General features: G+C 53.7%; 2 protein-coding genes across 9 annotated transcripts in view; one reads left to right on the forward strand and one right to left on the reverse strand.

Annotated features, from left to right (window-relative positions):
• The window catches only part of MORN3 (MORN repeat containing 3), a 25,073-nt gene extending 17,560 nt beyond the window's left edge, over positions 1-7,513 (forward strand). For 4 of the 7 annotated variants that reach the window (XM_062182670.1, XM_062182665.1, XM_062182664.1 and 1 more), the window contains exons 5-6: positions 13-197; positions 412-2,598. In XM_062182670.1, coding sequence (XP_062038654.1) covers positions 13-197; positions 412-492 — 266 coding nt within the window. In that variant the 3' untranslated portion in view covers positions 493-2,598. Of the gene's footprint in view, positions 1-12; positions 198-411; positions 2,599-4,721; positions 6,719-7,429 lie in introns of those variants that run through there. The other 3 variants (XM_062182668.1, XM_062182667.1, XM_062182669.1) reach the window with 3 other exon arrangements.
• Positions 7,134-20,869, reverse strand: LOC133752249 (calcium release-activated calcium channel protein 1). Of its 2 annotated transcripts, none has more exons than XM_062182663.1 (2): positions 20,656-20,869; positions 7,134-9,000 (listed from the first exon to the last, which is right to left on the reverse strand). In XM_062182663.1, the coding sequence occupies exons 1-2, from the start codon at positions 20,833-20,835 to the stop codon at positions 8,395-8,397; spliced, it is 786 nt and encodes a 261-aa protein (XP_062038647.1). In that variant the 5' UTR covers positions 20,836-20,869; the 3' UTR covers positions 7,134-8,394. The 2 variants fall into 2 exon arrangements, with proteins under 2 accessions (XP_062038647.1, XP_062038646.1); XM_062182662.1 differs by having other exon boundaries at positions 20,539-20,869.
• Between the last annotated feature and the right edge of the window lie 136 nt (positions 20,870-21,005).

A 21,005-nucleotide genomic window follows, 5' to 3' on the forward strand; every position in this document is an offset into this window, starting at 1 on the left:
GTCCTTTCCCAGAGAGCGGGAACCGCTACGAGGGCTACTGGCAGAGAGGCATGAAGAACGGACATGGGCGTTTCTTCTACCTGGACCACGGTCAGCTGTTTGAAGGCTTCTGGGTAGACGACGTGGCCAAATGTGGCACCATGATCGACTTCGGCCGTGATGAGGCCCCACAGCCCACCCAGTTCCCCATTCCTGAGGTGGGCAGCCCTCACCAGGGTCCTGGAGCCACACCCAGAGAGAAACAGAAACCAGCAGTGCTGGCCCTGCCCAGCCTCTCCCAGCTGGAGAACAGACATGGTTTTGTTTTCAGTCAGGGCATCCCAGGGGAAGTGGGGAGTTGGGAAGCTGCCCCTGAGATTGGCAGCCTGGGCCTTCCACGCTCCCAAACCAGCCCCCTGGTATTCCCTCCAGATCAAAGTTCTAGACCCTGACGGTGTGCTGGAGGAAGCCTTGGCCATGTTCAAGAAGACAGAGGAAGAGGAAGGAGAGTGATGCCAGGTGAGGGGTGGGCATGCCTGCCCCGCTGTGTCGTGGCTGAGACAGCTCCTGGAACAACACACAGATTCCCTGGGATCTCCAAAGGGCTGGGGGGTGGGGCAGGACTGGAGAGGGCAGGTTTCTCGCCTCCTGCAGTGCAGCAGGTCCTCTTGGGTTCCTTCCCTTTAAAACCCATTTTCCTGCCAGACCTGCTTGGAACGTCTGGGTCTCACACAGGGCCTGCTGGGTGGGGCACAGCGGCTGGAGTCAGGGAACCCGCTGGTTCCTAAATGTCCTTGAGTGAGGCCTTCAGTGCCAACCTCCATGTGCACCTCTTTCCCTGGGGTCAGCCCCTGCCTCTCCCGGCTGGGTGTGAATAAGGGTGTAGGGAGGTGGCTGTGGCACAGCAACATCCAAACGCCAGCTCCCGCCACCCCCTCACTCCTGCAGAGAATGCCAAGGCTTCAGGACAAGCAAGCCTGTGTCACCCAGCTGCTCAGACCGGTGGGGCTCCTGCTGGAGGAGGGAGCAGCAACTTTGGGCACGCCCTTGGCACCCTCAGAGGGCACCTTGCTCCTCCAGCACTGGGCCGTGCTTGGCTAGTAAGAGGCCACTGAGTCTCCCCCAGGCTGGCCTTGGGAACCCTCTCATGATGACCTTTGTGCTATGACCTCAACCCAGAGCACATGAGAATAAAGAAGAACCCGTGGCTTAGGCGGGGGCCTGTGGTGCGAGGTCGAGTGTGAGGGGAGCAGTGGGAGTTCAGGTGGAGAACAGGAAAGAGGTCCCCAGGCTGCATGGCTTTAGCTTGGGGGGAGGGTAGGTGACTCCAGGTCTCTGACCTCTGAGTTAGCCCAAAGAGGAGAGTGAGCTTGCTCCTCAACACCCTGGCCACCAGAATTTGAGATTAGGACCTGACCTGGCTTCTCAGCCTAGCACAGGGGCTCCTGACCTTGTATAAGCTTCAAAAGCCACAACTGTTCAAGGATTCCCATCTAATCATCTGGGGTGAAGCCCTGGGCTTGCTCTTTTTCTTCTTCTTTTTTTTTAGGACTTATTTATTTGAAAGGCAAAAGGAGAGGGAGGGAGGCAGGGAGGGAGAGAGAGAGAGAGAGAAAATGAGCTAGGGTTGCACTAGGCCGAAGCCAGCAGCCAGGAGCTCCATCTGGGTCTCCCACATGCGTGGCAGGGCCTCTAGTGGTTGAGCCATCATCCACTAGCTTCCCACGTGCGTGAGCAGGAAGCTGGAACTGGGAGTGGAGCTAGGACTTGAACCCAGGCACTCTGATATGGGATGCAGGCGTCCCAGGTTTAGTCCTGACTGCTGTGCCAGACGCCTGCCCCCTGAGGCTTTGCTAACAGGTGTGATGCTGCTGAGCAGCATGCACTGAGGTTACCTGTGGACCGGATACCTGGGAAGGGCTCTGCAGGGTTCTCGTCCACCCTACACTCCTGAGATGAGAGGGGCTGCTGCACGTGGGTCACATTGCTGGCGAGGGAATCCCAGACCTGGCCATTTGCTCTTGGGAATGTCGCCCTAATCCCGTCTCCCTGGTTTCCTTGCTGGTAACATGGGACGATATTATACTTACCACCCGGGTTTACTGTGGTTAGCAGCTGTGACCGTCCAACAAGGCAATGGTTCTTAACCATTTTGCCCATTCCCCACTCCAGCTCCTTGGCCACATCTAGCAATGTGTGGGGATGTTTTTGGTTGTCACAAATAGTGGAATGTCACCGGGATCTAGTGGGTAGAGGCTGGAGATGCTGCTAAACATGCGACAATATAAGGACGCCATAAAAGGGTGAGCTTTGGTGCAGCAGTTAAGATCCCACTGGGGATACCTGTATCCCACATTGGAGTGCCTGGGTTTGAGTCCTGCCTTTACTCCCAATCCGACTTCTTGCTTAAGAGGCAGCAAGTGCTGGGTCAAGTCCTGGGGCCACTGGCACCTACGTGGAAGACCCAGATTGAGTTCCTGGTTCCGGGCTTTGGCCTGGTGCAGTCCCAGCTGTTGGGGGCATCTGGGGAGTGAACCAACAGAAGGAAGATCTCTGTGTCTCTGCCTTTCAAATAAATATAAACACAATTTTTTAGAAGTTTTTTTTTTTTTTTTTTAAATCCAGCTCTCTGCTAATGTGTCAGGAAAAGCAGTGGAAGATGGCCCAAGTTCTTGGGTCCCTGCACCCATGTGGGAAACCCAGAAGCTCCTGGCTCTTGGCCTCAGCATGGCCCAACCGTAGCCTTTGCAGCCATTTGAGAAGTGAACCAGTGGATGGAAGATCTCTCTCTCTGTAACTCTTTCAAATAAATAAATCTTTAAAAATAAATAAATAACAAATAATAAAAAAAGAACCATTCGGCCCAAAACTGACAGTATCGCACTCCAGGAACCCTGAAGTACTGTTGGCGAAGTCCTTCAGTCCTCAGTGAGTGCCCAGCTCTCAGAAAAGGCTCAAAAAAGGCTGACCCGGAGGTTCTCGGTGCTCCCTAGGCCAGGTGGCCTGGCCCTAGGCTTATGTTCTTGGCCACCCTGGGATGTAGCATCAACAGTAACTCACCAGATACGGAGCTCACTCTGCGCCAGGCTCTGTGCTGACAGCTTGGCAGGCCCCCTGCCTTGTGACAGCCATCTGCAAGGTGTCTTGCTGTTATTAGTGCCATTTAATTTTTTAAAAAAGTTTTTATTTATTTATTTCAAAGGCAGAGATACAGAGCGAGAAGAGTCACAGAGAGGTTTTCCATCCACTGGTTCACTCTCCTAATAGCTGCAACAGTTAGGGCTGGGCCAGGCCAAAGCCAGGAGCCACGAGCTTTATTCTGGGTCTCCTACGCAGGCATTGAGGCCCAAACACTTGGGCCATCTTCCATTGCTTTCCTAGGCATATTAACAGGGAACTGGATCAGAAGTGGAGCAGCCAGGACTCGAACCAGCGTCCATATGGGATGCCTGCACTGCAGGCATAGGCTTAGCCTTTTATGCCACAGCACCAGCCCTATCGGTACAATTTGAGAAAAGGAAATTGAGGTTTAGGGAGGTTCACAAGCCACCATGCTAGTCTTGGGCTTAAACTTGGGTCTGTCTGCTCTTTCAAGTACAGAGGGGTGGGGGTAGGGGTGGTGGGGGAGAGTGTGTGTGTTTGTTTGGGTGTAGAACATCATTAGCTGGGAATACAATACACTGGTATCAATGGGGAGCCCGACTGGGGGTCCAGCTTCTCACTGTTGTATTGGCAACCATGAGAGTGTGTTATCTCCTGTATTAAAAATGTCAGTAAAAGTGAAATTGAAGGGACTGTGCTCTTAACTGCCAGCGTGAGTGCCTGGGGTGCATGTTAGGGATTCCAGAGACAGACCCTGACCAACCTGAATCAGAATCTCCAGGGGAGTTTCCCAAGCCCAGCTGTTGATGGTGGAGTGCAGGCCAGTCTGAGAAGGAGAAGCTAAGGGATGAAGAACCCAAAGCTACTCCAGCCACATCCAGGATCTCTGCAGAAGTAAGGCTGTCTTAGGGGAATGTTGCAAAATGCAGTGTCTCAATCTTCTCTGGGGGGCAGTGGGGAGCTCTACACAGGCTCTGCCCAGCCCTCCCTGCTCCCAGACAGGGGCAGGTCCTGGTGCACAGGGTGCAGGGTGAGTGGGAGAAGCTTCAGTGAGGAGGCCCCACTGCCACTCAGCCCAGGAAACTGCTGTTCACTGTGTTGGGGGCACGGCAGGACAAGACTTGAAGGCCACACTTCCCAATGTGTGTTCCTCAAGCCTCGGGTTCTGGGAAAGCATCTCGGGAACAATGATGGGAAGGAGATAAATATTAGGCCTGTCACTGCCACACCCAACATTTTTATGTTTGGTGGCTCAAACGGTTTTCTCAGGTCTGGAGGCTGGAAGTCCGAGACCAAGCTGCCGTCAGGGTTGGTTTCTGGTGAAACCTTTCCTTCTGACTTGAAACAAGCAGCCGCCTTCGTGCTGTGGCCGCACACGGCGTTATCTGTGCCTACAGCCCTGGTGTCTCTTCCTCTTCCCCCATGCAGTTTTCACTTCAGCCAGAGCACTTGCTCTTACAAAATCACTTTATATATTTGGGTTTTTGCAACAGACAGACACCTCAAACTCCAGGGCCTGTGGGTCCAAGCAATTCTCATACAAGTGAAGCTGGCCTGAGTGTGGAATAAGACGGGTGGTGGCAAAGACAGGTCCTGCAATTCAACTCCTCCTCATTACTAAATTTTTTTTTTTTTTAAAGGATTTATTTATCTGAAAGGCAAGAATTAGAGAGGGAGAGACAGAGAGATCTTGCATCCCATAGTTCACTCTCCAAATAGTCTCAACAGCCAGGGCTGGGCCAGGCCAAAGCCAGAGCCTGGAAATCCATCCAGGTCGCTGGCATGGGTGGCAGAGACCCAAGGACTTGGGCCATCTTCTACTGCTTTCCCCGGCCCATTAGCAGGGAGCTGGATCAGAAGTGGAGCAGTGGGGACTCAAATCGGAGTTCACATGGGCTGCGGGGACAGGAAGCAGCAATGTGACCCTCTGTGCCATGGTGCCGGCCCCTGCTCATGACCGTTCTGCAAGACACTGGGCCCAGATTAGATTGTGTGACAGCATCTGCCGTGAGTCAGACTTTCCAGGTTACTTATCTTACCTGGGCATCAGCCTTGCCATCTGCGAAATGGAGATAACAAGGATGCTGAGGATTCACAGAGCCAACAGGTAGTGCTTAGAACAGCATCCACACATCAAGGCGGGTCCCCGATGCAACCTCGCTTACCTAATAGGCCTTCCCAAATGCACAGCTGATTCTAAGAATGAGAAAGTGCCAGAGGAAACAAACTACGCGGGCATCTTCCAGAGCCACAGGCCCGGACTCTCCAAAGATGTTAAAGCTACAAAAAAGAAAGAATGAAGAACTGATCCAAATGAAAGGAAACCAAGACGTGAGAGCTCAAGGCAGTGCTTGATCCCGGACTGGCAAAGAAATTGCTAGAAGGGACACTACTGGGACAAGTGGGAAAATGAAATGACTATTATATTAGGTAACAGTATTATCAAGGTCAACTTCCTGAATTTGATGATTGATTTGTGGTTATGTAGCTGAATGCTCTTTTGGAGGAGTGGTGAGGCATAAAAAAAAAAAAAAGTGTAATTAAAGAACATGGCGGGGATGGCACTGGGGTGTAGCAGGTAAAGCAGCCATCTGCAGTGCCAGCATCCCATATGGGCGCTGGTTCAAGTCCTGGCTGCTCCACTTCCAATCCAACTCTCTGCTGTGGCCTGGGAAAGCAGAAGATACCCCAAGTCCTTGGGCCCCTGCACCCACATGGGAGACCCGGAAGTAGCTCCTGGCTTTGGATTGACCCAGCTGCTGCTACTGTGCCTTGGAAAGCAGCAGGTGGCCCAAGTACCTGGGCCACAACACTCATGTGGGAGGCCCAGAAGAAGCTGGGCTTCTGGGTTTGGATTGGCCCAGCTCTGCCCAATGTGGCTTTTTGGGGAGTGACTATCTCTTGCTCTCTCTCTGTAACTCTGCCTTTCCAATAAATAAATAAGTCTTAAAAAAATAAAAACAAAAAATACACTGCTCTTAGGCTGGTGTTGTAGTGCAGTGGTTTAAGTCACTACCTGTGATGTCAGCATCCCATGTGAGGCTCATTCCAGTGTCGAATGCACCACTTTTTTTTTTTTTAATTTATTTGACAGAGTTATATATATACATATATATAGAGAGAGACAGAGAAAGAGAGAGAGAGAGAGAAAGGTCTTCCTTCTGTTGGTTCACCCCCCAAATGGCCGCTACGGCTGGTGCTGCGCTGATCCGAAGCCAGGAGCCAGGTGCTTCTTCCTGGTCTCCCATGCAGGTGCAGGGGCCCAAGCACTTGGGCCACCCTCCACTGAACTCCCGGGCCACAGCAAAGAGTTGGACTGGAAGAGGAGCAGCCAGGACTAGAACCCAGTGCCCATATGGGATGCTGGCGCTGCAAGGCGGATGATTAACCAAGTGAGCCTTGGCACCGGCCAGATGCTCCACTTCTGATGCAGCTCTCTGCTATAGTGTCTGGGAAAGCAGCAGAAGATGGCCCAAGACTTTGGGCCTCTGCCACCCACACACGCGGGAGACCCGGATGGAGTTCCTGGCTTCAGCCTGGCCCAGGCCGGGATGCTGCAGCCATTTGGTGAGTGAACCAGTGGATGAAGATCCCTCTGACACTGTCTTCCAAATAAGTCTTTAAAAAGACAAAAACAGGCCGGCGCCGTGGCTCAACAGGCTAATCCTCCGCCTTGCGGCGCCGGCACACCGGGTTCTAGTCCTGGTCGGGTCACCGATCCTGTCCCGGTTGCCCCTCTTCCAGGCCAGCTCTCTGCTGTGGCCAGGGAGTGCAGTGGTGGATGGCCCAAGTGTTTGGGCTCTGCACCCCATGGGAGACCAGGAGAAGCACCTGGCTCCTGCCATCGGAACAGCGCGGTGCGCCGGCCGCAGCGCGCTACCGCGGCGGCCATTAGAGGGTGAACCAACGGCAAAGAAAGACCTTTCTCTCTGTCTCTCTATCTCTCTCACTGTCCACTCTGCCTGTCAAAAAAAAAAAAAAAAAAAAAAAAAGACAAAAACAAAAATACCCCCACACAACACAAATCTTAATTAAAAAAAAAAAAAAAAAAAAAGGCACACGGCTCAGAGGGGAAAATACACACATGTGGCCTCGTCACTCACGGCTCAGTGTTTGTGAATTCACCTACGCATGGAGCCCGAACAGAGCAACACTCTGCCTTATTTCAGCCCATTACTGTACGTGTCATTTTTATGGTTTATTTAGTGTCACATTTTTCACATTTTTGTGCTTTCTGTTGGTGATTTTGCTGTTTAAAATGGTCCCCATGTGAAATCCTTGAGTGCCATTTAGTGCTCCTGGAGAAAACACGTGTGTGAGGTGAGTTTTGCCCTGGCTTGAATTATAGCGCTGCTGGCTGCGAGTTCAATCACAGTGAATCAACGACATAAAGATGTCTTCACACAGAAACACACCTAACACCAGGTTACGCATTAATGGACGGATGGAAACATCAAGACTAAGGGCTGCCAGGAAGCCAATCCCGTATTTCCCTTGGAGCAATGATCCAGTTTTTGCTAACCCAGAGTTTTCTGTGATTGTTAGAAAAACAAGAAATGGCTGTGCATACAAGGGTACTTCAAACCGTTTGTGGAAAAACAGAAGTAAGTAAGTTTTCAGGGTGAAAATACTTGGGAATCCATGCCATTTTTTTCCCAATATGCATTTTCTATGAACTTTCTGAAGGCCCTTGTACCTAGACATTTCAACATTGTTTGCACCAAAATAAACTTCTTTTAACTCCCATCTTCCCCATAAACTTTCTGAAGTACCTTGTCTATTTCAGTTACTATTTATGCAGCTTTACTTGTAGGTTTGAAATTTTTCAAAATAAGAATATTGGGGAAAAAAACCCAAAGCTCTGTTTAGAAGCCCCCAGAGCGGGGGCACCAGGAAAAACCATTCCAGGCAGCCCAGACCCAACAAATGGAGGCTCAAGCAGGAGGCGTCCCTTGTGAGTATATTTATGTGTCCACACACACACACGCTCGCTGCACAACGGGGAGGAAGGTCAAGACGGAAAGGAGAGGAAGCATCCAGGAGGCACTGGCACGGGGGAGGAGAGGGGACAAAGAGGGCGTCTGTCCCCACCCGGGCCCCCACTACCTCCTAACCAGGAGGTGGACCTGGAGCTGCAAGAACAGGAAGTGCTTACTCTGACTTGGAGGAAAGTTTCAAAGTGCAGTAATCTCTTTTACAAAAAGCCTCTTCCCTCCGCTCTCTGCCCCTCGATGAAGCCCAGCTCCCTGCACAGGCTGTCCTTGAGGCTTTGGCAGGACAAGGTCATGGGGAAGGGCCCTGGACCACAAGGGCTTAGGCATAGTGGCTGCCGGGCGTCAGGGGGTGGTCCCCTCTGTGGTCCATCTGGTCCTGCAGGCGGGCAAACTCGGCCAGCTCACTGAGCTCCTGGAACTGTCGGTCCGTCTTGTGGCTGACCAGTGAGCGGTAAAAGTGGACGGCGAAGACGATGAAGACCAGGCCAAAGGGCACCATGATGGTGGTGGACGCGATGGCTGCCGCCTGGCCCGGGGTGATGCCGCTCTCGCTGCTGTTGTTGGAGGCCGCACCACTAGCCGGGGGCTTGCTGGTAGGGCGTGGCTGCCCCGGCTGCTTCTTGAGGGGCAAGAACTTGACCCAGCAGAGCAGCACGACCTCGGCCAGGAAAAGCAGCGTGCCGATGACGGTGGAGAAGGCCCAGGCCAGCTCGATGTGGCGATGCATGCGCTCGTGGGGCGACTCCTTGACGGAGTTGAGGTTGTGGACGTTGCTCACGGCCTCGATGTTGGGCAGGATGCAGGTGCTGATCATGAGTGCAAACAGGTGCACGGCCACCAGCACCGTGGTGCAGGCGCTGAAGGCGATGAGCAGCCCCGGTGGGTAGTCGTGCTCAGCGTCCAGCTGCACCTCCACCATGGCCACCTGGGAGAGGGGACAGGCAGGGTGAGTGTCAGGACAGTCCCAGCTCACAGAGCCACCCAGAAAGGGCTCTCCTTTCCCCAGTTCTGGGACCCTGGGCCAATCATCTGGCCTCTCTGAGCCTCAGTTCACACAGGTGCATGATGGGATAATAAGGGTCACCCTCTTGGGGCTGGGAAGTGGGAGAAAAAGCCGATGAACAAAGCAGGCTTGGAGCCAAGGCCACCTGAACTAGGATCCTAGCTCTGCCCCTCAGGAGCTGTGTGTCCTTGGGAAAGGTACCTCACCTCTCTCAGCCTCAACATTCTTATCTATAAATAGGGATACACTAACTCACTGAATTATTTTAACAATGAAATGAGCATTCCTGGTTTACAGTAACCACCTCCCAAATGGTAATGTTTGCCACTATAAATGGTTAAAATGGTAAATTAAATACATTGAGAAAGCAAAACAAAACAAAAGCAGCCACCAAACACCTGTTGGCTCCTCCTTCACTCAAGCAGAGACTTCTTCCTGTCCTGCTCGGGGAACAAGGAGCGAGGGAGGGGCTGGACAGGTGAAGGCCCAGGTCATGCCTGGGCTCCTTCTGAGAACACCATGCACAGACCAACAAGGAACCCGGGGAGGCTTCCCAGAAGAGCCGGGCTCAGCCCTGGTGCGGGCAGGGTAGCCAACAGCCCCAGGCTGTCTCCTCTCTAGCCCCGGGACTGATGCACTGGCTGCTCCCCAGTTCCTGGAAACCTGCAACTCAGGGGTCACCGGGGGCATGCTCTGGGTCTGCCACCCGCTTTTCTCTCCCGGGCCTTGCAAATCACCCCCATGCAAAGGAGCAAGCTCATCAGATCTGGGCCGGGAACAGCGGGCAGCGGGCAAGCGGCCAGGGCCTGCCCGCATGGGCTGAGGGGCAAGCGCAGGAGGCACCAATATCAACAATATCACCAAGGAGAGTGACTCTTTATAAGGTGACCGCAGACTGGATGGCTAATGCCAAAGCTGTCCACCAGTCTCACACCAGCCTCCTACCAGGTAGGGAACTTCCGGAGAGGGAGGCGAGCTCCTTCCTTCCCCGTCCCCAGCTCCCCTTCCACCAGGCTGCCTGGCTTCAAACGCTGCCTAACTCTGCCCTGCGTCAGGCTGTGTAACTCTGGCAGTCATCTTTCCGTGCCTCACTCGCCACATCTGTAAGATGGAAATAACAGCACATGCTCGGAGGATGGCTGTGAGGACTAAATACGCTAATGCACATAAAATACTTAGTGCCCGGCACCTGGCGAGCCCTCAGTACAAACAAGCTTCCTTGTTATTCAGTTTAGAAACCTCATCTTCATGAAATCCTCCTGGGCGGTGGCAGAGAACCAGGGCCAAACTGGCAGACGTGCGTTCTGGCTTGGGAACCGCCCCGGGCTCCATGGAGTGCCTTTGGCCAAGACCTCGCCTCCCTCTGTGAAGAGGGGAAGTGGCAAGATCAAGGTCACAGTCTGGTACTGACTTAGGGTCGGATACCTTTGAGAATCTGCTGCAAAGAGCAGACACTCTCCTCACACAAGGACATCCAGGCATATGGATTCTCAGGACTCTTCAGGCCGTCCCAGTGGGATTCACAGAATTTTGCCTAAAAATTCCCACAACTGACGAGATTATTGTTCTTCTCAGCCCTGGAGTTTACAAAACAGCTCAAGCTCATATAAATTTGGGGCAGTGCCATGAGGATTTCAACAACATCACTGGTGGCTGAAGGCCAGTCTGAGAACTCCTAGTACATGCGGGTGAGGGGCAGCGGCAGGGTGCAGGCCACCAGGGCACTGTAGATCAAGGGCCACAGCCCAGGGCTCCTTGGTCTTTGCCCCCATGCCTGCTGCCCCACAGCCAATGCCTCCTGTCTCCTCCCCACACCTGGCACTTCCTCTTCCTGTTTTGACCCGCTGCCCCGGAACCTGAAACCTGAGAAAGGAGAGGCCATGTCTGGCTATCCAGCTCACAGGCTACTTCTCTAATCTCAGGAAATGGCCGGCCCTGTTGGGTGGGTGAGGCCCTGAGCTGGGTGCTAGGGGTGTACGTGGGAGGGAGCTGAACACACGTAACAACACCCCAGGCCCCTATCTGAAGCCTTCCCTGCATCCCAACCAGCCCTGGGTGGCTTATTTCGGAAACCAAATCCCCAACCACACAGCTGGGCATGATCTGGCTCCACCACCTACAAAGCTGGTGACCTGGGACAAGAAGTTCAACCTCTCTGTGCCTCCATTTCCGCATCTACTTCTTAGGGTTGTTGTGAAGACCTAACGGGTTAATGTATATGAAGCCTTAGAACCAGACCTGCATGCAAGAGATGCAAAGTTGTCAACAGTCGGCAGTAGTATCGGTCTCCTTCCTTTACAAACCAGCAGTCTGAGGCTCAGACGGGGGAGTCGGCTGCCCCATGGGGGGTGCTGGATTCAAACTCAAGGGCTCTAAGCCAGGAGGGTCACAGAGCACTTCCCCTCACAAGGTCATGGAGAGACTAAAGGAGGATTTCACGGGTCAATTTTTTGCATAAGGCTGGCCACGGGAAGAGGCCTCATAAATCTTAGTTAAAAAACACAGAGCTTGAAATGGAAGAGAAAAATAGTCCCTGGGCGCCCTTAGCTCAGGCTGGAAGGGGCTGACCCCACAAACCATGTTCCAACACACACCGCCCGGGCCTCATCTGCCCTGGCTCTAAACCCCAACACAAGAGGAATGTGTACCCCAAAGCGCACCTGGGCAGCTGACCACCTCTGCAGGGCAGAGCCCATCCTGCGGCACACCATTTGTCACACCCACAAGCTGCCGGGTCAGAAAACGCAGCTGTTGAAACACACCCGTCCTGGGGACACCGAAGGCGCCCAGCCCTCCCCGAGGGCCTGGGGTGGGGGCGCTGCCGGCCCGAGGAAGAGGAAAGGGCCTGCCGCTGCTCCAGAGAAAGCTCCCGTCGCCCTTTCTGGATCCAAATGTTCCAGCTGCACAGGCTGGCTCATGTGCCGCCTTTGGGACCAAGTTCAAGGCCACCGGGCAGCGTAAAAGACTGATTCGGAGTGAAAGGGAACGGTCGGCACAAATCACGGATCCCGATAAAAACTGTTCAGAGGCACAAAAGCCACGGCCTTTTCCAGAATGCTTCCCACTTGGGAAACATCCCTATGGGTAGGGAGAGGAGAGTCAGGGGGGGCCTCGCAGAAACTGGCAGCTGCCTCCCAGGGCCCAGCTGAGTCCCAGAGAGATCAGACCAGATCAGATTGCACGCAGCTTCGCAAGGTAAATATAGCCCCAGTGCTGGGCCTGTTAACCCAAAATAAACAGCTCCCAGCCAGCCAGCCACAGGCCCATCTGAACCTGGCCACAGGGGTCCTGCAGGAATGGGAAGGGTGAGTGACAGGGAGCCACACACTGGTCCACGGACTCCCACGGGGATGACAAAACTCAAGCAAGAGCTGAGAAGCAGATGACGGATCCTACGGAGGACAGGGCCTAGCTGACTCTGCCAAGCATTGCCCACCCTGCCTGAATGCCAACCGCCAACCCTCATCCCTGCCAGGCTCCATGGAGACCCTGGGCACCTGGCATCGCGGAGGCCAGGCCCTTTGGAAGCAGTTCTCCCATGTCAGGCCTGACCCCAGCGTCCACAACTGGTAGACACAACTTTGCTTTCTCCATCCCCTAGGTCTGCTCTCGGACATCCTTTCCGGAGAGTCAGTAGCTGCAGCCTGGAACTCAAGTGCCTTGGAGCTGCAGTCACCGAGTGTCACCAGAGCTGTCTAAACCTGCTGGCCCCGCATCAAGCACAAAGCATCTGTTTAGAGAGGGCCAAGGCCCAGTCCAGCAGTTTACAAACTCTTCCGACCACCACAGCCCAGTACTCAGATGTTTCTATAAATAGACACACACGCCTAACAGGAACAAAAGTTTCACTACACAATACTTATCCTTAAAGCATACCCAAACAGCCTATTCTTACCAGACACAATACATGCTGGGATTTTCTCTTATTTCGTAAAAATAAAAAAAGATGCCGGCTACAACTCACTCAATTTATGTCACAGCCACTGACAGCCTGAAGCTGCAGGTGGGGGAAGGGAGAGCCAGGCCCAGACTTCCTCTTCGTCCGGCTAATCCTGCCTCCTGAGTCACCAGGGTCCCCTGGCCTCTGAGGACAGGACTAGAGCCATTCACTCAATCATGGAAAAGTTACGGGGCACTCACTGTAGGCTGGCAGAGGCGGCTGCCCTGGACGAGCACCTTCAAGGCCTGCGCACCCGTCTCGTCCCAGCCCCACACGCTCTGAACACAGAATCACCCCTTGCTCCTTCTGTTTCTCCAGTACTTAGCACAGGACCTCAGGAAGGGGTGGAGGAAGGCAGGTGAGGCTGGGAACTTTGTGCGCTTCTGTACAAGGTCTCCAAAGCGGGGAACAGTTTCGGGTAATCCCTTGAGAATCTGAAGAACATATGAGACTCCCTAATCCTATTCATTGATTAGTTCATTCTTTTAATTTTTAAATTTTTGTATTTAACTACATGATAGTTAAGATTTTATTTGAAAGGCACAGAGAGTCAGAGAAAGATAGAGAGCTTCCATTGGCTGGTTCACTCCCCAGATGTCCCTAACAGCTGGCACTAGGCAAGGAGCCTAGAACTTTATCCAAGTCTCCCAGATGGGTGGTAGGAATCCAAGCATTAGGCCATGATATGCTAATTCTCAATATGCATTGGCAGGAAGCTGGAATGGAAGCAGAGTAGCCGGAACTTGAACCAGGCACTCTGATGTGGGATATGGATGTCCCAAGTGGTGGCTTAGCCCACTGTACAACACTCACCCATGTTTCATTGGATTGCAAATATAATTTACACACACACACACAGTGACGCTAGTGCTAAATTTAAAAAAAAAACAAAAACAAACTTATTTATTTAATTAATTTATTTGAAAGGCAGAGAGACAGCACTCATCTATTGGATCATTCCCCAAATGCCTGCAAAGGCCAGGGCTGGGCCAACCCTGAAGCCAAGAGCCTGGAACTCAATCATGTCCCCAAAATGGGCGAAAAGGACCCAATCAATCATTTGAGCTATCATTGCTGCCTCTCAAGGTATAACATTAGCAGGAAGGTAAAATCAAGAGCCAGAATCTGGGACCGAATCCAGACACTCCAACATGGGATGCAAGTGTCCTAACTAGAGTTTTAATTGCTAAGATAAATGCCCATAATCAAAACTTTTTGATAGAGATATAGGCTCAAAAATGTGGAGACTATAGCTTGGTGCATGGGTCAGCAAACCGTGGCCGATGGACTGTAGTTTTTGTAAATAAAATTTTATTGGCACACAGCCATGCCCATCATTTACAGATGATCAGTGGCTGCTTCTCAGCCAAAGTGCTGAGCTGAGTAGTTATCACTGAGACCACGGGTTCTTTGCAGAAAAAGCTGGCTCATTCCTGGGATGGACCAATGTTTCCCAGAGGGAACTATTAAATAACAGTCCAGAAGATTCTCCTCTGAAGGACAGTCTCAGAGGTCCCTCTTATGGTGCATAGAAAGAACATTTATGGGGTGGTTACTGGGGGCACAGCAAGTTAAGCCACAGCTTGGGATACCCGCATCCCATGCTGGAGTGCCTCGGATTGAGTCCCATGTCTACTTCCCATCCAGACGCCTGCTAATGCATCCCTTGGGAGGCAGATGATGGCTCAGGTACTGTGTCACCCATGTGGGAGACTCGTATGGAGATACGGGCACCTGGCTTCAGCCTGTTTGGGGAGTAAGCCAGCAGATGAAAGATCTTCCCCCACACCTCCTCTTAGGATGCCTTTCCAATTAAAAAAAAAAAAAAGAAGAAGAAGAAGAAGAAGAAACTTAAATAAGGGACCTTGAGAAGCCCTATCAGAGAGAAGTCTGCTGCTTATGTGTAAGCAGTTTTACTTCCCGAGGGAACTGTGCCCTCAGCTCCACCTTGCATGGGTCACTGTGGTGCCACGTTAGGAAAACTACTCAGGGTTCTCTAGCAGTCAGAAACCTGACAGCCAGCAGGGCTCAGCACCGTTCCGGCTGCAAGCTCTGGAGATCCACTGCACACTCCTGAAATTTAACAAAAGCCCTCTCTGCCTGGCAGGGAGCACCCTCTCCTTGGGGACTGCAGCAAAATTCCATGTAGCACAGCCCAGCAAGCAAATCTAGCACAAGAATCAGTCACGCATCTGGAAGACTTCAAAGGTTCTTTTATCAAGCAGCTAAGGGGGGCAGGGGGTGGTAGCCAGAGGGTGGTAGAGAGGAAAAGGCCCAAAGTCAGACACACCAGGGCCTGCATTTTACCAGCTGGGTGATCTTAATCGCTAGAAACCACTAGGAAGTCTTTTCCTATCAGCAGTATAGACTCTTAAGCATTGTTGTGAAGATCAAATAAAAATAAAAGGAAAGGGCTCTGCCCCATGCCCGGCACAAAAGAGGTTCAGTGAGCAGTAACCGCCAGCATCATTATTATCGAATTTGTAAGGCTGGCGCTGTGGCGTAGCGGGCTAAGCCTCCGCCTGTGGCGCCAGTATCCCACATGGCCGCTGGTTCGTGTCCTGGCTTCTCTTCTGATCCAGCTCCCTGCTATGTCCTTGGAAAGCAGCAGAAGACAGCCCAAGTGCTTGGGCCTCTGCACCAACATGGGAGACCTGGAAAAAGCTCCTGGCTTCAGATTGGCCAAGCTCTGGCTGTTGTGGCCATTTGGGGAGTGAACTAGCAGATGCAGGACCTTTCTCTGTGTCTGTAACTCTACCTCTCAAATAAATAAATGAAATGTTTAAAAAAAAAATTGGTCACCTAACCCTCTTATCTATAACTTTTTTTTTTGGACAGGCAGAGTGGACAGTGAAAGAGAGACAGAGAGAAAGGGCTTCCTTTTGCCGTTGGTTCACCCTCCAATGGCCGCCGCGGTAGGCGCGCTGCGGCTGGCGCACCACGCTGATCCGATGGCAGGAGCCAGGTGCTTCTCCTGGTCTCCCATGGGGTGCAGGGCCCAAGCACTTGGGCCATCCTCCACTGCACTCCCTGGCCACAGCAGAGAGCTGGCCTGGAAGCGGGGCAACCGGGACAGGATCGGTGCCCCAACCGGGACTAGAACCCGGTGTGCCGGCGCCGGAAGGCGGAGGATTAGCCTAGTGAGCCGCAGCGCCGGCCTATCTACAACTTTTTAAAATTTTTTTTTAAAGATTTATTTATTTGAGAAGCAGAGTTATGGAGAGAAGGAGAGACACAGAAAAAGGTCTTCCATCCACTGGTTCACTTCCCAAATGGCCACAATGGCTGGAACTGGGCTGAGACAAAGCCAGGAGCCAAGAGCTTCCTCTGGTTTCCTGTGTGGGTGCAGGGGTCCACGCACATAGGCCATTTTCTACTGTTCCCCCAGGTCTTAGCAGAGAACTGGATTGGAGGTAGAGCAGCCAAGACTTGAACAGGCGCCCATATGGGATGCCAGTGCTGCAGATGGTGGCTTAACCTGCCACATCAGAGCACCGGCCCCTCTATCTACAACCTTTAGGGCAGGTATTCAATGTAGTGGCTAAGATACCACCTGGACACCCACATCCCATACTGCAGTGCCTGGGCTGGAGTCCTGGCTCTGCTTCTGATTCCGGCTCCTTGCTAACGAGCACCCTGGGAGGCAGCAGGTGATGGCTCAAGCACTTTCGTCCTTGCCATGCACAGGGGAGACCTGGATTGACTTCCTGGCTCCTGGCTTTGGCCCCGCCCAGTCTCAGCTGTTGTGGGCATTTGGGAAGTAAACCAGTGAATGGGAGTTCCTGGTCTTTGTCTTTCTGCCTTTTAAAATAAACAAAATAAATAAAATCTCTGATGGCTCCCCACTGACTATACAAAAATTCAAACTTCCTAAATGACCAGATCAAGGGCCTCCATCATCCTGCCTGACGAGGTTCACCCCATCACTTCCTGCACACCCGAAACCCCAGCCACACCAGCCCTACTGCCATTCCCAGGACCCTCTAACTTTTCAGCTCTGTAACTGTTCCTGCCATTTCCACTGACAGGTGGGCTCTTCCACAAATCCTACCGCCATCACTCTCAAAGGCTCAGCTGGAATTAGACTTCTCACCCAGTTAACACTGACAACGCAGCCCTAGACCACAGGAACAAGGGCGAGTGAGTTTCCTGGATATCTGGGCCACGTGCTACGCAAATGCCAACTCAACGAAACCTCACACCAGTGAGGTTCCTACTACTGTGACCCATTTTATAGGCGGGGAAACGGAGGCCCAGAACGATCAAGTTACTTCCCCAAGGTCTCACAGTTGTTAAGAGGTAGAGCTGGGATATGAGTCCAAGTTTTCTAGCTTAAGCCCTGCTTCTGCTTTGCTCTATTGTACCTGGGCCTCTCAGCTCTGTCCTTCTACCCCTCTCTGACGCTTCCCTTCCCATGTGTCCATGGTCCTGCAGCTGCCCAGCAGGTGACCTTGTGCAAGTCCTTCTTCTGGGATGACCACCAACCCTCACCAGGCTGTAGGAAGACCACACCGATGGTACATCCAATGCCCTTAGCAGTGAGGAGCCAAGGCAGGGCCCCAACCAGCAACAGTGACTGACGACTGCTCAGCCGCCACGAGTGAGAGCAAGTTCCTGCTCCCCTCTGCATTCCCTGAACTCTGAACACGTCCAAGAGGCTAGCCAAGGTTTTACAATCGGAGCACTTCCTTCCAGCTGATTTTCACAGAAATGCCAATCAACTCTGAACCTGCTCTGGACCCTGGGAACCAAAGGGTGCTGGCAGGCAGAGAACTTGAGGAGGCAGATAATCCAAAAATAATTGAGCCCAGGTCGTGGAAAGCATTTTGTTTACAACAGCAGGCTGACCTTCCCAATTATCTTCTGCTTAGGCTAACGTTACAGACCGCGCTCCCCATGTGTGCTCCCCACAAGGCATGGGGTCAGGCTGAGGTACACTGAGGCAGAGGGCCTGAAGCAGAGCCCACAAGGGTACTGTAGGATGCTGACCGTATGCTATACCTGGGGCCCTCATTTTGTGTTGCTAGCTAGAGTTTGGCTGCTGACCCAAGCTGAGGCCCTGCTGTTTCTAGAAGCGATCAGAAAAGAATCCAGCCAAGGTGTACATCACCGGATCCTGAAATTTCCTAGCACTTCAGGCCCAGTCTGGCGTCACAATGAATCTTCATGCAAGTCCAGGGCAGAATAGGAATTTTGTCACCTTTACACATGTGAGAAATTCGCTTTAAAGAGACAAAGCCATGTGCCAGAGGTCCCCTGGCCTACTCCCAGTGCCTCACAGGCACCTGGCTAGGCCCTTCCACATACAAAGCAGGAATCTCTCAATGCCCTCCAAGGCTTTTGCAGACTCTGCCTCTACCTGGAGATCAGTCACTGGCTCCTCATTTCCCAGGTCTCTAGGAAGGAAGCCCTCTGGGGGCAGGAAAGTGGCTATGCTGACTCATGGGGAAGGGATAGGAATCCGGGAAACGTGTCCCTCTGTTACCACGGCTTCAGGACTGCCTGACATCCACTCCTCTCTGCCTCTCACTCAAACAAGTGTCTGTGGTGGAGGCGAGGCATGGCGGGGCCTGTCCTGCTGCCCTCCTACCCCGCACCAGTCCTGTCTCCTGCAGATTTGCAGTTTTGCTGCACACCCAGTCACTTCTGTAACCACTGACTCTGGATAGAGGCTGTGATGAGGCCCAACCCCTCCCTACCTGCAGAACTTGGGGGATTCTACCTGGAGAGGTAGAAAGCTTGAACCAGGAGAAATAAAGGTCCCCCAAGAGACAGTCTGAGTGAGCCACGGCTCACCCAGGGCGACTGCCCGCCCCAGCCTCCTGACTTCCGCGCCCTGTTTTTAGCTAGAGGAAGAAGGAGGTGACATCTGACTACAAGGCCTGCCTTCTGCAGGAGGAAGAGAGCAGTTGAGAGGGCAGCAAAGTGTCATGCGTGTGATCCCCACGTCTTCTGGGGTGAGCAGGGGCCTGGGACAGCGAAGAATCCATGACCTTAAGAGAAAAGTAACAGACACCGACCACCTGAGACACAGAGCACAGCAGGGAAAAAGCTGACAATTCCGTGGCTCCCTTGTCCCAAACAGTCAAACTCTCTTTGCTTTAAGGGAAAACTTTTTGCTCCATTTTTCCTTCTCCAGGTCTAGTCCTGGGGGGACCCTGAGGAGACCACCATACACCATAAGCAGCCCAAGTCCCCGAGTGAGTTCTAGCACCAGCAGATGCAGGTTCAAATCCCACCGTATCAGCCTAGCTGTGTGGCCTAGGGAAAGTTCAAAGACAAAACCACCTCACAGGGCTGTTGAGCCGTTAGGGAATCGACACAGAGCCTGGCACAGGGGGTCTTTCGACGTGGGACTAGGGTAACAGGATTCCATCACACTGGCCCAAACGAAAACCCAGGTGTGGGCCCCTTACACACATCTGATCTCTCAGGGGCTTCTTCAATTCCATTCTTGAAGTCAGAGAAGCTCTGAGCAGCAGCCTTCATGTACCATTCCAGAAATCAAGGCCCAGCAAGGGACAGATTTGCCTGAGGTCACGCAGGCAGCTAGCAGCAGGGCATGGAGAGCTGGAGCTCTCCCCAGGACACCCTGGGCCTCTAACACCTTCAGGCTCCACTGCACAGGCTCGCTTGTTTGTAGAACACAGGGAGAGACCCAGACACACTCCTTTCCCAAGAAAACACCCACGGTGCAGCCACTCCCTTCCTCAAGGCCAAGGGCTTAGCTCACTGAAGGGGAGGCCGGAATGCTCTGGGCTAGATATCTTCGGGGGTGGGGACAGCCCCCATTCATGTAGGCTGATGTCACTGATAATGAAGAGGTGGTTGTGCCATGCCCTGTGGGGGAGAAACACCAAGAGGCCAGCTAGGCCTGCAGAAACCTCTCAGTCCAACCTGCAGCCTCACTCACCCACCCCCCACCACAGCCCAAGACTCAGGACAGGCCTGTCCCCTACATCAAGAAACAGCCCATTCAAGGGGAACATGTCCCACCCTCCTCCCCCACGCTCAGTGACTCAGTAGCGAGTTTCTGGAGAAGAAAATCAGGTAGGTGGGTGGGAGTGGTTGTCAAACCCCCAGGCTGAGGTTCCCTCGGAAAATGCAGCCCAAAAGGGGTGTCAGGAAATCCCCTCAGCTACCTGGGGGAAAAAAAAACAAAACCTGGTGTGGGTGCGCCACAGCTCCGCGGTCTGTTCCCCAGCCCAGCTCCTGACACCTGTTCCCGGATGGGCCAGCCGGTCTTGGGTCCTGCCTTCTGCCCTCTCACAGACCTGACCGTGGGGGTGCATCAAACCTGCCCCTGAGCCCCCTAGCCTGGACACCTGCTTGGCTCGCCACTGCGCCCCGCCGGGTGGCCCTCGTCGCCCACCTCTCCTCAGTCCAGCACCTCCGGCCCCCCTCCAGCGTCCAGGACCGCTTCTCCCAGCCCTTCCCCTCACCCCCGGCCCGCCCCGCCTGCTCCTCAGCGAGCGGCCGGGACAGGAGAGAGGGGGCAGGGCAGGACGGCCCGAGCTCACCATGGCGAAGCCGGACAGCAGAGCCGAGGTCCGGCTGGAGGCTTTGAGCTTGGCGCGGCTCAAGTAGAGCTTGCGCCAGGACAGCGCCTGCATCGAGTGCTCGTTGAGGCTCATCACCTTGGAGTAACTCTGGCCGATCCAGTCCGGGTAGCTGACGGCGGGCGGCGGCGGCGGGGACCCCGGGGGCTCCCCGTCCCCGCTGCGGCGGCTCCGGCGGCTGCCGCTGGCGGTGCTGCCGCCGCTGAGGGGAAGCTCGGGGCTGTTGCTGCTCGGGGGCGGGGCGGGCTCCGGATGCATGGAGCACGCTGCAAAGGCGCGGGCCGGCCCGGGAGCCTGCGACGGCAGCGGCCCCCGCCCCCCGCCGCGCCTCCGCCTGCCCCCCGCGAGGGCCCGGCCGCGCCCGGCCAGCAGCCCCGGGACGAAGAGGAAGTCGAGGACGCCGCGGCTGCCCCAGCCAGCGAACCGGC

Source organism: Lepus europaeus, chromosome 23 (assembly GCF_033115175.1).
Source record: "Lepus europaeus isolate LE1 chromosome 23, mLepTim1.pri, whole genome shotgun sequence".
NCBI classification, from domain to species: Eukaryota; Metazoa; Chordata; class Mammalia; order Lagomorpha; family Leporidae; genus Lepus; species Lepus europaeus.

Excerpts from the sequence above, each read along its gene's own strand:
- LOC133752249 (XM_062182662.1), bottom strand. The coding sequence starts at position 20,835 with ATGCATCCGGAGCCCGCCCCGCCCCCGAGCAGCAACAGCCCCGAGCTT. Across the intron at positions 9,001-20,538 it reads TGCTGTCCGGCTTCGCCATG|GTGGCCATGGTGGAGGTGCA; the intron begins GTGAGCTCGGGC and ends CCCCTCTCCCAG.